The following is a 17,445-nucleotide window of genomic DNA, read 5'->3' on the forward strand; positions in this document are numbered from 1 at the left end:
ACCAAAACTCGTATTACCCGAACGGAACATGTCCCGTATTTATATAATTGGTCCGAATTTTGGTTCCAACTTTTCATTGGTTCTGGCCTGAAGCACATCCCAAGTGCGTTCCCAATTGTTTGCTTCTTGAATTCCTCTCTCGGTTACCCTCCACAAAGGACATTATTATAACAGGTATACTCTCCAAGCAATGGGAACATCTAGATTTTGGTTCTTACTCTAATTTTCTAAAACAATGATGATAAAAATTCACAATCCTAGTTTGTTTCGTTAGTTAATAAAACCCAATGTCGCCAATTGAAGCTCAAGAAATTCAACGTCACGTTTATTAATAGTTATTTATTTGAGTTTTAATCTCAAGATAACAATTTGGATTCATTATGCTCAGGAAGTTATTGTTTTTGATGAAGGAATTAGATGAAGAATTGATTAGAAACATATTATCCGGGAACCCTGTATTAGAAACTTTGGTATTGGATGATTACCATTGTTATGGCAGCTCGACATTACTTCTAAGGGTGTTAAGAACTTAATGTTCTCTGCATACATGGATCATGGGTTTGAGGGTGTTGAATATGTTGATCTTGATATTATCGTGATTAATGATCCTAATATTTTATCACCAACAATTGAAAACAATTGAAGGTGATATGTTGTTGTGGAAGCTTTTGTTGGTAAATGTTTCTTCTTTAGATGAAGCCAACTTAGATTATACAAAGATTGGGTCTAAGGGGACATAGCCAGAGGCAGAAAAAGAGATGCTTAAAGGTTATTTACTAAATCTTTGCAATGTCCAGTAGCTTAAAATTAGGGATTTTTGTTATGAGGTAAAATTTCTTTTCCTTTGATAAATTTATTAATTTTGAGTGTTCGGTTAATATGATTATGATTATGATTTTTTGTGTTGTTGGTAGGTTATGTCTCGTTTGGATGCAAAAGGTTTCGATTCTCTATCAAATATGAAGTTTGTTGAAGGAACCATGTCTTTGTTTAGTAGTGATCTGGTTGAAAGGAAAGAATGGTGATGCTTTGAATTCAATTTTAGGCATTGTAGTTATTGTGTAATATTTTCAACTCCTTTTCTATTCTTTTTTTTGTAAAATATTGATGGTGTAATATCTAACAAACTAAACCTAAGTAAGTGGTTTAGACGCGTGGTTGTTATATATTCTTGTATTTGTATAGCCCAAATCTGTATTAATAATAGTATTGACCTCCTATATATAAGTTATTGTTTCTTTTACTTAATGACCTTAATGAATACATGACTTAATCTATAAAATATATATAGGCATATATATAACTTCATACAGAGTATATATCAATGTTGTAAAAGTTGTTTAGCTAGCAGTTACTTGCTAGCCGGGCAGTTATTAAGTAGACCTAGAACTAATCTGCCAAACAAACGAGACTCGGTCCAAATAAGTACAAAAATATCAAAAAGTCATTAAAGTCAAAAGTAAAAAAAAAATAAAATAATAAACAGAATCATTATCTTATCTAATATATGTCCAAGCAATCATCCCAAAAGTTGATCCACATAGTAAAGCAAAAGCAACATGCCTTCATCCACCCCATGTGCGGATTTGCGTACTATGTTAGAACAACATCATATCCTCATAGTCATCAAAGTATGATAATCAACTACCTAACTAATTTATCAATCGATGCAATTCAATTCTCAAGACACGGTGGTCACTATTTTGAACAAAAAGATAATATAGAAGTCAAGGACAATGTCAAGAAAGCAATCCTTCAACATATTACACTCGATTTACATATTAAGCAGCTGTTACAACATGACCTTTTTTTTTTTCTTATAGATGGCTTATAGCTTGAAGTTATACCCATCAAGAATTGGCTTACCTTTTTTCTTGATCTCAAGCCAACCACTTATGAACCTTAATTTCTTGCGAAAAGAATATTTGTACTTCATAACAGTAGTGCTTTTTTTTTTTTTTTTTTTTTTTTTTTTTTTTTTAATTTGAGAAACTCTTTCTTAGTGTTTGACGTGTCTCATTTGTAAAAAAATAATCCTTGAATCACAAGTTAATGTGCCATAATTAGCTTTCAAATTGATAATGTCTCTTCTTTTTCAACATATAAATGTCATATTTCATATTAGATCTGTCTTTAAGTCAAACAAGTCAAGATTGATCAAAACAATTTTATTTAGGTTACAAACCTTATTTTGCTAGACTCTGGACACATCTTGCTTTCCCAAAGGCGTATTATGCAACTCAAAGCTTACTGTTGACAAAGCTATTATGATTTGGTGGCTCTTGATTCATGGTATGAAGCACTGCATGTTGGTGTTGCCTCTTCAAAGGTTGAAGCTACTTCAAACATAGCTGTTGTCATTTGGTGCTCTCTAGCTTAGACATTAGTTTGGTTTCCATTACAAATCTCTAGTCATCATTAAATTTGTCTAGTTTAGTTCACTTTCAAGTTTCTTCCTGGTTTCATCTTCTTTATGTACTATTATGCCTAGCTCCCTGCTGGCTTTCTTTAATACATTTTCTCTTTGCCTTTCAAAAAAAAAAAAAGGTTACAAACCTTATAGGATATCTTGTGTCACAGCCTCCATTTGTTAACAAAACTTCATCTATGTTTGATCTTCCTAAATGTTTTTTTTCTAACATTTGGCTAATAATAAAGAAAGAATTCTCTGTTTTTATAGGGACTGCTTTGTAAGTTTTTAAAGTAATTAGAGGCGAAAGCAATATTTCGCAGTTTGTATATACTATACTTTACGGCTAGTTCGGGGTTTGTTGCAAGATTTCTTGGAGGAAAGGAAATCAGCGAGCTTTGGCGCCATGGAAATTGCGGAAGAAGATCAAAATCAACCTGTAATTTCCTCAAAACGGATAAAGTTTGAAGAAATCGTGGAGGAGGGGGGAGAAGATCGAATTAGTGCGTTGCCAGATTGCTTGCTTGTTGAAATCCTGTCTCGTTTACCCTCGACAAAAGATTCCATTAAAACAGGCACGCTCTCAAGGCGATGGAAGCATCTTTGGACTTGGGTACATACTCTCATCTTTACAGAATCAGATCATAATTTTCCGTGGTCCACTTTCGTTTCCTTCGTCGACAAAACCCTAACTCAATGTCGCCACTTGAAGCTCAAAAAATTTGTATTGTCTACCAGTGAATTTAAATTCCAAATCAACAACTGGATTTGTTATGCTATAAGATATAACGTTGAAGAGCTTAATTTAAAGTCATGGGGTACAGTTTTTTTAGATCAATCTTTCTTCATCAGTCCACCTTTTACGAAACTGAGATTAGAAGGCTGCGCATTGTATCCATGTGGGGCTAATACTAAGCTGACATCAGAAGGCTGCGTATTAAATCCATTAGTGGCGATTAGTTGGAAAAATCTTCAGAGTTTGTATATAACCTGGGGGTATTTATATGAAGATTTGATTGAAAATATATTATCAGGGAGTCCTGTATTGGAAACTTTGGTATTAGATCGTTGCTATGGTTTGGGTCAGTTTCGGATTGATATTACTTCAAAAAGCTTAAAGAAGTTGGTGTTATCTGGATACCGTGAACCTATCTGCGATTATGAAGGTGTTGATGATGTTGTTGAAATCAATGCTCCTGATGTTTTATCACTAGCAATCAAAGGTGATCTGGTGTTGCTGAATCTTTTTTTGGTAAATGTGTCTTCTTTAGTTGAAGCCGAGTTAGATTATACAAACTTGTGGCATTGGAAAAGAACACGTAGTGAAGAGATGCTTAAAAGATTTATACTAAATCTCTCCCATGTCAAGGAGCTTAAAATTGGAAGTTTCTGTTCTAAGGTAAAAAAAAAAAAAAAAAATCGTTTTACAGTTTATATCTTTGATCATTATCTTTTGTAGTACTTCATTGTTTATCCCTTGATAACATGTGAATTTTGATCAAATGATTATCTGCTTCAAGTCCTAGTTATATAACACTATGAAATTGCACATCCAAAATATATATACATTGCAGAAGAAACCCCAAACAAACCCATGTGAGCATTCTTATTTGTTAATCATTATTTTAAGGTGTTTTTGTCATTTTTCAGATTAGAAAATCACTTATGGACCATTAATAATGTCTTTGTTTCTGCTTCTTGGGTTTCTCTCTGTAACTTGTTACGAGATGTCATAGCTATAATTTTGTTTTCCATATTCATAATTAACGCATACATGCAATGCGTGGTTCTAATTTTTGCTGTCCTTTTCACTTGTATTGTTTTGTTGGTAGGTTTTGTCTCATTTGGAAGCTAAAGGTTTCGTTGTTCCATCAAATATCAAGTTTTCTGGTGGTTTTCCTAATGAGAGTGAGAGTGAGAGTGAGAGTGATTCAGAGTGATTTAGTTTAAAGTGGAGATCAGTGATGCTTTGAATTCATGTTTAGGCCTTTTTGATATACTGAAATACTTTCATCTTTCTTTTTCTCTTTGTTTTTGTAAGGTTTACTTGGTTCCACTGAGTCCTCTACTCCTTTGGGTTTTGGATGATTTCTTATTTTAAAGTATTGATGAATTGTGATCTTTCTTGATATAGTCGATGCATTATTAGTTACTCCGATTCATTTGTTGTAGTTAATTTAGAAGCTTCGTTTTTGTTTGTAATCACCATTCTTTATGAGTTGTGGCATTTTCTTAAGCAATTCGAATAGCAATTCTAATGTTTGTTTTATAGTTTTCTAGACAAGCGGTTATGAAAAATTATCTAACATGGACTTAATTACAGTTGACTTCGGATTTCATGGCTCTTGTTTTTGTAAGCGTATTTTTGTGCAATGATATATTGCGGATATATCTCGCTAGAAATACACATTCAAACCGGTATTTATTTAACCGACGAAAAAAACCCGATTAAAACAGAACTGCCGGTTAGTAATAAGTTTTAATAAATATCTGAAACCACTTTTTCTACTATAACCGAAACAAACCGGTTTTTTTAACCGAAATAAAATAAAACATTTTTTTAAAACTCAATTTCACTTCAAAAACACCAAACAGGTTATAACCAAAACCAATCTAGTGAAAACCTGTTATAAACTAGACCGGCTTCTTTAAAAACCGAAACTGGTAAATGTGCACCTCTATATCCCGCTAGTTATGGCCAACCAACTATTTTGAATCTACCAAAAATACCATTTTTTACATTTTAATGTATAGAGAGGTAATCACCCCCATACTTTTTATACCAATTATACCATCGTGACCGAGAAATTAAATTGATTCCTACTTTTTATGCCTACAAATGTTCCTACCCAATAAAATTATAACAAGTGTCATCTTTCTATATTTTTTAAACTAAATCATTAAGACTATATTAGGAATATATCAAATACAATTAAATTGAATGATGATTTGTCATAAGAAATCAAATGAAAGTGAATTATTTTATTCTTTTTTTGGACTTTTACTATATTTAGTACTTTTCGACCAACATTTTTTTTTTCAATAATGTCGATATGATATAGATTCCGAACAACAATTTTTTTTTTCAAAAATGTCAATATGATATAGTTCTAATTCCGTGAAATTATGCTTTTTCTATGTTTATTATTTTTCATAATTGTCATATCCTGTATTGAAAAACATAGTTCTAATATAGAAGAATAATTTACAAATAGATCCAAACAAAAATAAAAAATGAAACTCATTATTTAAAATGTATATCCACAAATGAAGGTGCAAAAAAATTAAATTCAATGTTCGTAACAACTAAAAAAACAAAACTTAAAGTATCTCACTTATGCTATTGAGCCATCTGCAATCACTTTCACATAACAAATCTTTTCAGTTTCATTCATCTTAGAAAATGATCGAGCACTGAATTGATTTTTGCTGAATACATCAATCGCCTTAAGCCGCTGCTTGACACTGATATTTGGCAAAAGTTGTATATCCTCCATAACTTTATTGATCATATCACACTCTTCGTTACTTTCCTGCATTCTTATGTTGCTTATTGTCTCAATAAATTCATTAGTCAACTCCAATAATACATCAATAATGACATTGATATTTGCATCATCATCACTACTCCATACGTGTTTGCTCTGTCCTGCCATGTCTCCAGTCCTAACTATCTTTCTTTCTGCAATTTTTTTTGAAACAGCAAATCTAACCTACTCCTAAACTACACCTTAAATCCACCTATGTCCACGACGGGACTTGAACCCTCAACCTCAAGTAGGGAGGGCAACACCGGATACCGCTGGGCTACAAGCCCTTTGGTTCTGCAATTACAAATTATTAGTTAGTACAATCATTTAAAAGTGATTATTAATTATATTTCAAAACAGATCCACCATTACCATTCCATTCCTGTGATCTCATCAAGGTTTACATACATAAAAAAACCAAATAAAGACACTATTATAAGAGCGTTTCAAAAAATGCCCTCAAATTTTCAAAATCTCCCACCAAGCAATGTCAATTCAACTATTAGAAGTAGGAAAAGTTCAGTGTGAAAATCGATCTCAAGTGTATGGTGTAAACATAGAATCAAATTCAAGCGTATGGTGTAAACATAGAATCAAACATAGCAAGATTGAAAATCGTACCTTAATATGATGCAAACATAGCAAGAATCAAATTCAAGTGTATGATGTAAACATAGAATAAAACATATTATGGTGACAAAATCGAACTTCAAACATCAAGAACCGAACTTCAAACAGCAAGAACCAAATTCAAACAAGAAGAATCGAATTTAAACATAGCAAAGTTGAAAATCGTACCTTAGTTTGGAAGTATGGTATGTAGGAATAACGAGAAGAAGAGTTGGGCCAATTGCATTATATAATACGCCGGGTGCAACTTGTAGGGTTCCAAGGAGGGTAAAAATCATTTTTTTTTTTTTTTTTTAATTTATAATTTTAAATATCTATAGAATTCTCGATGCTCCCCCTACTTTCCTTTTCTCCCATTTTGCTTCTAAAATAAGGAATTGTTCTAATGGAAAAATAATTTATTTTCTCCAATTTTCTCTAATTCTTAGAGTATTTTGTATGGGCAATAGTGTTATATTGTCAACTCACATTTCAACATGTTATGACAATAAGTGGGGACGGTGTACATATGTTATAACATGTTAAGAAATAGAGAGAGAAGAAGAAAAAAAGAATTTGATTGGTTGATGAAAGCAAAAGCCAATCACATTTCTCGGTTTTTCTTGTGGTTGTTACAACGAGTTGTGCCTTAACACCTCCTAGACTAGAAATGGGTAGTGTTCATCTTGTTACGACCAGGTTATGATGTACCAAATCAGCAATAATATTACTTTTCATTTTCGTTACGCAAAACGTATGCTCTTACTATTTCTGTTTACCAACAAAAAAAGGATTAATTCTTTATTATTTTTCTCTTGTTCTATTTACCTGTACCACACGTGCCGAAACCGACGAAAAAGACAAAATATTTGTCATTAAAAGAATTTCACAGTGTGATCTAAGTTTCGTACCGGCCATTAGGGGTGTTCAAAAATAACCGAATCCAAAAATCCGATCCGAGAAAATCCGAAATTATCCGAAAATCCGGATATCCAAAAATTCGGATATCTGATCTTTTGGATTCGGATACGAACAACCATTTTGAAAATTTTCGAATAGTTCAGATATCCGATAAATATATAGTTTTTTATTTCTTTAGTTAATGATCAAACGATGGGCTAAACTTACATTTTTATGAATCTTATTAGATAATTTTCTTTGTTTTTATATAAAAATGGATGACGTATGAGTAAATTAATAACTATCATCGAAAATTAGTGACCTTTTTGGATTATAACCACCACTTCAATTTGTCATCCAACAATATATCATTTAGTTTGTCTTTTGTTTATGAACTTGATACTTCATTTAATAATATTGCTATTTTATTTCCTTTTTCATGTCTATGTTTTTTTTATTTTTAGCTTTAAATTTAATATATTAGCAACTACTGTTTATTTGTGAATATTCTTAAGCAATAAGTAATGTTACCTTGTCTAGCTTTTAATGTATCAAACATATCGATACATATCGATGATATATTTTATGTTTGATTCTTAACACTGTTTGCTAACATAATTACCTATCATAAACAATAAATCAGTGTATTTCACTTCGGGTGTTACTTAGTATGATGAAAAGACTCTTTTTTTTTTTTACGACTTTTAAATAACCAAAATGAAGGAAAAATAACATTTTCGAATATCCTGTCTAATATCCGAAATTTCTGATGAGGATTCGGATATCAGTATTCACTATCTGAAATTTTCGGATATCCAAAAAATCAGATATCCGGTTTTGAACAAACCTACTGGCCACGCCGCCAAATACATGGTTATCAATTTATCATAGGGAAAACATCGAATTTGGGGTCATTTCGTAAAAAAATAGTGTGAATAAAATTTGAATTTAAATATCCATACTTTGACGGTGATGATTTCGACTTTCTAAGCAATGAAATTCTTAAGGGTTATTGTATGAAATCACAAGGGATACATGTTTTGTCCCCATGATGTGTTCGTCAACACTCCAACTGATCTAGGTGGGTTTCGCATTTCTTCCTTCTTTTATTTTCAACTACCTTAAGAAAAGGTGTAGTTATATCGGCATAAAATAATTTCACTTTGATTTTTGTTTTTCTCATTCTCGATATACACGTTTGTGATTTTCCAAGGAATCAGATGATAGAGATGTGTCGGTTCAAATTGTGTCGATATATGTGGTATGTAAGCAAATTTCCTTCGCTCGGTTTACTTGATTTTTTGAATAATGCTTCATAAGCCTCTTTAACATCTTTGATGAAAATATTGATTTCCCCTTTGTACAAAAGTTATGGTCTAATTTTAAAGTTGTGTTCTCCCGATTAGGATTCATGTCCATTTGATTATTTGTTTTGCAATTGTGATTTCCATTACCTAGAGATATTGGATGCTAATTTATATTTAGGTTAAATATTGATTTTTGCAGAATTTCAAAGAATTTTGGAGTTTTTTTTTCCCGAAAATCCCTTCTTATAGATGTGTCCACCTTTTAAGAGTATTTGGTAATCACTTGGAAAATAAGGACAAATTATCCAAGAAGTAGGATGAGTGATACCACATCAATTTGGAGGGAAACTTTTTCCACTTTTCAGCGATAAATACTCATCAGATCAGATTGTGCTTTTTTGTTGATGTTTGGTAACAGGAATGTTTGGAATTTTTAACATTTTAACAGTATCAAAAGGTGAGAATCGACAAGATTTTGAAGATTTTGGTTTAAGTTCTAGAAAAATGACGATTGATAAGTTCATCTAAAGCAGTGTATTATGAAAAAGTCACAATTTTGACACATTTGTTCAGGTTATGGAGAAATGGGAATTTTTAACTTCATTTATAGCATTGTACTTTGAAAAAGTCACAATTTTATGAGTTACAACTACCTTTTTTCATTTTATTATGAAAAATCTACGTCTTTACTAAGAATAAACATAAAGTATAATGTTGTAATTGAAAAAACTAAAGTAGGATTGCTGCTTTTTGTAATTCTGATACATTGTTTTTATTTCTCTTTCTTCATGTTCTTGACCATGCTTATATGTTGGCTCTCCGTGACTGGACAAAATTGGAAACCATGTGTTTGTCCTGTCCAATGGATTTTGCTAAACGTCTGAAAGATGTAAATAATATTTACTAATAAACTGTTATGAATCCATAAAAAATCACTTTTTTCTATTCTTTACTTTGTATCAGGGGTTCCTATAAACTACATGGAATTCATATTATAATCTAGCATAAATCAAAATGCAATTGATTTCAGCACATGGAAATCAGGTATTTTGTGATTTTAGCATGCTGCTCTTAAATTTTCTTTTCTTTTTCTTTTTCTTTCTAGTAAGTCTTGTGTGGGATAAACTGTTGTATACATAAGTATCTCTCTTATCTGGACTGAATAAACCGTAAATGACCATTTTACCCTTAAATGATTTGGTTAATTTTATAAGCTTATGTTGAAGTGGAAGATTTTACAAGGTCTGGACCAGATGCAGTTGCACTTTTAGCCGATTGAATAATATCTCGGGTAAAATCTGGTGCAAGATAAAATGATACATGCTTTTAAATTGTTATCTTGGAGATGCAAAGGCATTCAGATGGAGGTAATCCACTAATCCATTTTATAGTTCTTAAAATATTTAATGTTTAACTCTATTTTGGGATCAAAATTTGACTTTATAAAATGGTTAGAACAAATTTATTACATCAATAATGTTGAGACCATATGATGAATTTACTTCTTCACTTAACTTACAATAAACTTGACAACCTACATGAAAAATGCACCCCTCGCCCCCCAATTTTACCATTACTTATAATCACATAATTGTAGTTTTTCCCTTGCAAGAATTTGAGCCATAATTTTTTGTTTGACCTCTTTCACAAGGACATCTCATACAAACAATTTATTGAATATCTACCAAGTTATTTTGGAACACTGAAAGGCATGTCAGTACTGTTACTTTACCTTGCAATTGACTGCTATATAAACTTACACCCTCTGTATTAGTACATCTTTTACGAGGCAATTCGCCTTATTTCTTGAAATCTGGAGGCTATTTTGCTATATCAATCAAGGTCTGCTCTTAAACCATCTATTCATTCATACATTCAATCTTTCTTTGGCTTATCCAATCTTAAGTTTATTCTTTCATATACAGTTTGCTTTTTAGGAATCATTCCACAAGTGTAACACCGTAAATTTTCAAACCAAAATTTTCCATTTAAAACCACATTTGTCTCAATACACATTTAACAAAATCTCATTTATTTAATGTAAAATCGCAACTCTATAATTGATTGATTAAAATAATCCAGGATCCCCAAAACATAACTCTTTTGCTGATGTGTACAATCAAGCCGGTGCCTTCCCGTGATCATGAGAAAAACCTGAAACACTTAACACATAACACGGTAAGCACGATGCTTAATTAATGAGTTCCCCAAAATACCACACACATCTCAGCCGGCCTTATTGTTTTGTTAGTAAAGATGGGGCTTAGGGCCCCAAATTGTAAGGGGCCCCATTTATTTTTGATACAAGCATAATACTTTCCAAAAAATTAGGCGTAATTGAGTAATTATTGATCGATTCTTCAATCAAGCGAAGATACGGCATAAACGTTCGTTCTTTTTTCCATTCCCGTTCTCGAATACAGGCCCTTCTCCAATCGTTTCTTCTAGTCTACTCTTCTATTGAATAGTCTCGCTGAATCGCTGCTGCTGTTGAGTTCAATTATTTCTTCCTTCTTCGTTCTTGGTTTCTCCTAATCCTAATTTGATGATATGCTGTTGCTGCTAAAGTGCTAATGCTATTCTATTGTAATTGAATGATTCAAAAGGGTAAGTCCATAATATGCTTTGTAGTTTGTATGATTGTATATTCACTTTTTAGTTTAGATTTTTCTATCATCTGTGATTAACTAATTGTGGTTAATAGAAATATAGAATAATAGCCTTAATTAGGTTTAACCGATTGTGAGCATTGAGTAACAGCAACTATTATATACTTTTAAAATCTTATGATTTACTTTATAATATTTGTGTTGGAATATCTTGACTTCTTGAGCTTTCCATATGCTTTCAAGTTTCAATCATGATTTTTGTATTAAGTAATCTTGATTTCAATTGTTTAAATTATTGAGAATTTCAACACATTACACATCAAAGCCCAAGTGGCCAAGTCTAAAAAGTTTATTGTGTTTTGATAATGGGTTTGGTAAATAAAATAACATAAAAGTAAAAATGCATGGAGTAAACCGGAAGAAGTGGTCCCAATCACAAGAAGTGGTCCCAATCATTCCAAATCACAGTGAAATTGTTAGTAATTTTTTTTAATATATTTATCGTTCATTTATATTGTTTCAAGCAAGAGGTGTCCTAATCATTCCAAATTACATTGCAATTGTTTGTAATTTTAATTTTTTATATTTATCTTTCATTTGCATTATTTCAAAACAACTTCCAATTTCATGCGTTTGAAAAATGTTTTAGAAAAAGAAAAACACGTCAACAATATAAAAATCTATAAAAGACTATTTAACCTCCACGTTTTCCTATATATTCTATTCAACATTAACTGTGGATCTATGCAGGAATGAACGTCCAATAACTTATTCCAGATTGGAAGATTCCATCGTTTTTAAGCTTTTCACTATCTCAGGGACGATATAATTCTAATATATATCTTCTGTAGTTATAGTTATTATTAATTAAATAATTAATAATCATGTCAAAGTGAAAATACGAATCCTGTGCCTCAAAAAGGAAACGAAAAATATAAGAAGAAGCTTTTATAGATAAACAAAAAGGATTGTTTTTAAAATATTTAACTACAAACAAAAATGTTGATAATGAACAACAACAAACTAATGTTGATAATGAACCAACTAATATTGAAAATGATAATGAACCAACTAATATTGATAATGATAATGAAAAAACTAATATTGAAATTGATAACGAACAAACTAATAGTGAAAATGATAATGAACAAACTAATAATGAAAATGATAACAAACAAACTAATATTAAAATTGGTAACGAACAAACTAATAGTGAAAATGATAACGAACAAACTAATAGTGAAAATGATAACGAACAAAATAATATTGAAATTAATAACGAACAAACTAATAGGGAAAATGATAACACGCTTTTAAACATATATGATCCAAGTAGATGGAATAATATTAGTACTAATTTAAGAGATTTAATCATAGAAAAAGGTCCTATTAAGATTTATGATTTTAAATTTCCAAAAGATCAACATTTAAGAAGTTTTAGAACATCTCTTTACATGCAAAAAATACCAAATGGAGAAAAATATGAACGGACATGGTTGGTTTATTCCATAGATGTAGATAGAGTTTTTTGTTTTTGTTGTAAATTATTTAATGTGAATACATCTACATGTTCATTAGCACATAAAGGTAATAATGATTGGAACAATATTTCTAGTATATTAAAAAGACACGAAGCAAGTAACGGACACATTCTTAATATGAGGTCATGGATTGACTTAGAAACTAGATTAGCAAATAATGAAACAATTGACAAGCAAATCCAAGAACAAATAAATAAAGAAAAAGAACATTGGAAAATGTATTAATAAGAATCATTGCTATAGTAAAAACATTAGGAAAAAATAATTTAGCATTTCGTGGAACAAATGAAAAGATTTATGAAGAAAATAATGGTAATTTTTTAACTATAATTGAAATGATTGCGGAATTTGATCTTCATATGCAAGAACATATTAGGAGAATTAATGAACTTATTAGTTTATTAGGAGAAAAGTTAAAAGTAAAATAATTAAAAAGGTAAAAGAGGCTAAATATTTTTCAATAATACTTGATTGTACTCCCGATACAAGTCATAAGGAACAAATATCAATTATCTTACGATGTTTAGATCTTTCAACAACTCCAATTGAAGTTAACGAGTACTTTCTAGGATTTTTAATTGCAGATAATACAACCGGTAAAGGCTTATATGATGCAATAGTAGATGAAATTAAAAATACAGGACTAGATATAAATGATGTTAGGGGTCAAGCTTATGACAATGGATCAAATATGAAAGGAAAACATCAAGGTGTACAAAAACGATTATTAGATATTAACCCTAGAGCATTCTACACTCCGTGTGGTTGCCATACTTTAAATTTAGTAATTTGTGATATGGCTAATTCGTGTGATAAAGCTAGTGAATTTTTTAGAGTTATACAACGTATATATTCGATATTTGCTTCATCAACTCAAAGGTGGAAAATATTACAAGATAATATATCAAACCTTACACTTAAATCATTATCGCAAACTCGTTGGGAAAGTAGGGTAGAAAGTGTAAAAGCAATTAGATTTCAAGCACCACAATTAAGAAAAGCACTTTTACAATTATCTAAAAATTGTGGAGATCCAAAAATTAAAAGTGAAGCTAAATGTGTAGCTACATATGAACTTGAAAACTACGAATTTTTATTAGGAATGATTATTTGGTATGATGCTTTGTTTGCTATTAACACTATTAGTAAAAGCTTGCAATCAAATGATATGTGTATCGATGATGCTATAGATCAACTAAATGGACTTTTGTGTTTCTTTGAAGAATATAGAGAAAACGGATTTGAAAAGGCTTTAGATTATGCAAAAGAATTGGCTTTAGAAATGAACGTAAAACCTGAATTTCGTGAAAAACGTATCATTCAAAGAAATAGACGATATGATGAAAATGTTGCTAATGAAACTATTAAAACTCATGTTCAGTTATTTAAAACCGATTACTTTTTATATGTAGTAGATAAAGCCATTACTTCACTTAAAAGTAGATTTGAGCAATTTAACGATTTCAAAAATATTTTTGGTTTTCTATTTAGTATAGAAAAATTAAAATCATTTGATGAAAATACTTTAAAAGAACATTGTTTAAATCTTGAAAAATCTTTAAAACATGATGATAGCTTAGATATTGATGGTTTAGATTTATTTAATGAACTAAAACTTTTAAGACATATTGTACATTTAGAACGTGATACAATTATTAATATACTTAATTACATTAAAAAATTTAGTTCTTTTCCAAATGCATATGTTGCCTATAGGATTATGTTAACTATTCCTGTAACTGTTGCCTCTACAGAAAGAAGTTTTTCTAAATTAAAACTGTTGAAAAATTATTTAAGATCTACAACGTCACAGGAAAGATTAAATGGATTAGCTATTTTGTCAATTGAAAAACATTTAGCAAAAGAAATTGATTATGAAAATTTTATTAAAGAATTTGCATCTAAAAAGGCTAGAAAAATGAACTTTATGTCATAAAATATATTCACAAAAAACTTATACATAAAAAAAAATTAACTTTGTCATTTGTAAACTTTTTAGTTTATTAGTGTCGGTCCTAAGCCCGGATAAAGGAGGAGGGTTTATAACATTAACTATAGTAATGTCAAAGGGCCCCAAATTTTTGTCCGCTTAGGGCCCTTAAACTGGTTGAGCCGGCCCTGTAGATAAGACCCTCCGATCATAACTCAGGAAGCTCATAATAATAATACTCAACATAAATCACAAAGACATAATGCAGAATATCACGATATACAGATAAGCACATAAGACATCTCGTTCCCACAAAGATACCACAGATGATAAGTATAGTGAGAAGACTTACCTTGAAACAAGCAAGCAATTACACCTCGTACTCGATTCTAGATCTAGCCTCCACCTAACACAAAGGATGAATATCTCTAATTAATACTCTTTTCATGACCCTAATAACCGAAGGTTATTCTTTTTCTCTCTAATTCTTGAAGTAGATAAAAGACCATTTTACCCCTACATAGTCTCCATTACACATGATTGACCTAACCCTAAAGTCAATAAAAGTCAAAATCAAGTCAACAGTCCATGTTTGACCCGACTCACTAAGTGCACCCATGTGACTCGTCGAGTCCACTCGTATATTCAGAAGTCTTGTGAAGGTCTAGATCGACTCGTTGAGTTATCGCATGATCAAGCTCATCGGGAAAAACCCTCACCGACTCGTCGAGTCGACTTGGTAAGTCCATTCAAACTCAATCCTCATTCAGATGATTCTAAGCAGATCTACAACCCCACACTCCGAGTTATGGGACCCTTCGGTCCCATAACTCGGGTGGACTCTCCGGTCCTAACTTAGGAAGATCATAATAATAATACTTAGCATAAATCACAAAGACATAATGCAGAATATCACGATATACAGATAAGCACATAAGACATCTCATTCCCACAAAGAGACCACAGATGATAAGTATAGTGAGAAGAATCACCTTGAAACAAGCAAGCAATTACACCTCGTACTCGATTCTAGATCTAGCCTCCACCTAACACAAAGGATGAATATCTCTAATTAATACTCTTTTCATGACCCTAATAACCGAAGGCTATTCTTTTTCTCTCTAATTCTTGAAGTAGATAAAAGACCATTTTACCCCTTCATAGTCTCCATTACACATGATTGACCCAACCCTAAAGTCAATAGAAGTCAAAATGAAGTCAACAGTCCATGTTTGACCCGACTCACCGAGTGCACCCATGTGACTCGTCGAGTCCACTCGTATATTCAGAAGTCTTGTGAAGGTCCAGATCGGCTCGTTGAGTTATCGCATGATCAAGCTCATCGGGAAAAACCCTCACCGAATCGTCGAGTCGGCTCATTTACTCAGTAAGTCCGTTCAAACTTAATCCTCATTCAGATGATTCTAAGCACATCTACAACCCCACACTCCAGATCTATCCTCCTAAGGCTCGAATAACACGTAAAGCTGCAAGCTTTACATTCATACATGGCATATAAGGCTCATAATGTCAATATATGCACCAACAAGGGCTAAATGCACAAGATCTTGCCTCCAGCTCAATAAAGCTCGAGTCTATGGATTCACAAGGCCACTTATAGTCCAGATCTCTGGATCCAAAAGCCTCCTCTTGATCCAAGCTTTGATGCTCTCCCCTTCTTCTTCCAAAAGGTCACAACATGCCCAAAAGTTATGTCTCTTCTTTCTTTTAGCTCCCTCTAAGCAATTAGGGTTTCTCTGTAGATGTAAGGAGGATGATGAAGCGGCTTAAGGTCCTTAAATAGGACCCAACCCCGAGAAATTAGGGTTTCTTTGCCTAGTACCTACTCGGCGAGTCGACTCTCTGACTCATCGAGTCCTTTCATTAATGTAACACGACAAACTCGACTCTACTCGACGAGTTAGACTCATAACTCGCCGAGTCACTCTACAAATCTCAAGTTAAACACCTTAATGCACTTAAAAGTCTGCATGTTATAATTCTCCCCCACTTGAATTAGATTTTGCCCTCGAAATCGCTTCTCAACAACACATAGAATGAACCCAATAACCCGAGAAGCACCCTCGAAAGGATCTCATATAACACAACTATCTTTCTCCCTGGACACCTGAATCTGCAAAGGAACTTCCAAACCCAGAAAAGGTCATATCCCTCTGCCATCATAATCCCCCTTCTGACTCTTCAGAATCTGGAAACCCTAGTGGCCTGTCTCACTGTCATACCGCCCTCTCAAGATATCACCATGTTATTCGTTCCTCGAATAACAGACCCCAATAACTCACTGCCCCTTTGATTCTTTCGTTGCGGCTGATAAAACAAGTCAATGCCCGAAAATTGGCTACCGATCACTTATACTAGATATAATAAACAATCCAAATCCTACTCCAAGGAATGAATGGATCACATCACACCAGGGAACTCACCAACTGCAATCAAAACCCATCTGAACAGTGCACTCTCAACACCTTGTCCTCGGACACAAGAAAATGGTCGCGCTTGCTCAGAAGTTTCCGCTGACATCTAACATTCATAAGCCCCAGCTCCCTTCTCAAATATTCCTTTCAACACCGAGCACCAGGTCAAACCCT

General features: G+C 32.2%; 2 protein-coding genes and 1 long non-coding RNA gene across 3 annotated transcripts; all 3 read left to right on the forward strand.

Annotated features, from left to right (window-relative positions):
• Positions 1-2,240: 2,240 nt before the first annotated feature.
• LOC145006022 (F-box protein At5g03100-like) lies at positions 2,241-4,461 on the forward strand. Its single transcript, XM_078965115.1, has 2 exons — positions 2,241-3,809; positions 4,243-4,461. Exons 1-2 carry the CDS (start codon positions 2,817-2,819, stop codon positions 4,348-4,350), a joined length of 1,101 nt encoding a protein of 366 aa, XP_078821241.1. The 5' UTR covers positions 2,241-2,816; the 3' UTR covers positions 4,351-4,461.
• Positions 4,462-8,319: 3,858 nt separating this feature from the next.
• LOC145005496 (uncharacterized) lies at positions 8,320-11,728 on the forward strand. The gene is made up of 3 exons (XR_013662585.1): positions 8,320-8,530; positions 8,670-8,710; positions 9,720-11,728. It is a non-coding gene; the product is annotated as an uncharacterized LOC145005496 (long non-coding RNA).
• A 1,107-nt stretch (positions 11,729-12,835) lies between these two features.
• On the forward strand, positions 12,836-14,676 carry LOC145006746 (General transcription factor 2-related zinc finger protein). The gene is made up of 7 exons (XM_078965801.1): positions 12,836-12,860; positions 12,944-13,028; positions 13,136-13,302; positions 13,491-13,785; positions 13,858-14,194; positions 14,288-14,536; positions 14,623-14,676. The coding sequence occupies exons 1-7, from the start codon at positions 12,836-12,838 to the stop codon at positions 14,674-14,676; spliced, it is 1,212 nt and encodes a 403-aa protein (XP_078821927.1).
• Positions 14,677-17,445: the final 2,769 nt, after the last annotated feature.

This window comes from Lactuca saligna, chromosome 7 (genome assembly GCF_052625555.1).
Source record: "Lactuca saligna cultivar CGN05327 chromosome 7, ASM5262555v1, whole genome shotgun sequence".
In the NCBI taxonomy this organism is placed as follows: Eukaryota; Viridiplantae; Streptophyta; class Magnoliopsida; order Asterales; family Asteraceae; genus Lactuca; species Lactuca saligna.

Coding starts and splice junctions, on each gene's coding strand:
- LOC145006022 (XM_078965115.1), top strand. CDS start 2,817: ATGGAAATTGCGGAAGAAGATCAAAATCAACCTGTAATTTCCTCAAAA. Junction 3,810..4,242: donor TTGGAAGTTTCTGTTCTAAG/GTAAAAAAAAAA, acceptor TTTTGTTGGTAG/GTTTTGTCTCATTTGGAAGC.
- LOC145006746 (XM_078965801.1), top strand. CDS start 12,836: ATGGAGAAAAATATGAACGGACATG. Junction 13,029..13,135: donor GGACACATTCTTAATATGAG/GTCATGGATTGA, acceptor TGTATTAATAAG/AATCATTGCTATAGTAAAAA. Junction 14,195..14,287: donor AATTGGCTTTAGAAATGAAC/GTAAAACCTGAA, acceptor ACTCATGTTCAG/TTATTTAAAACCGATTACTT.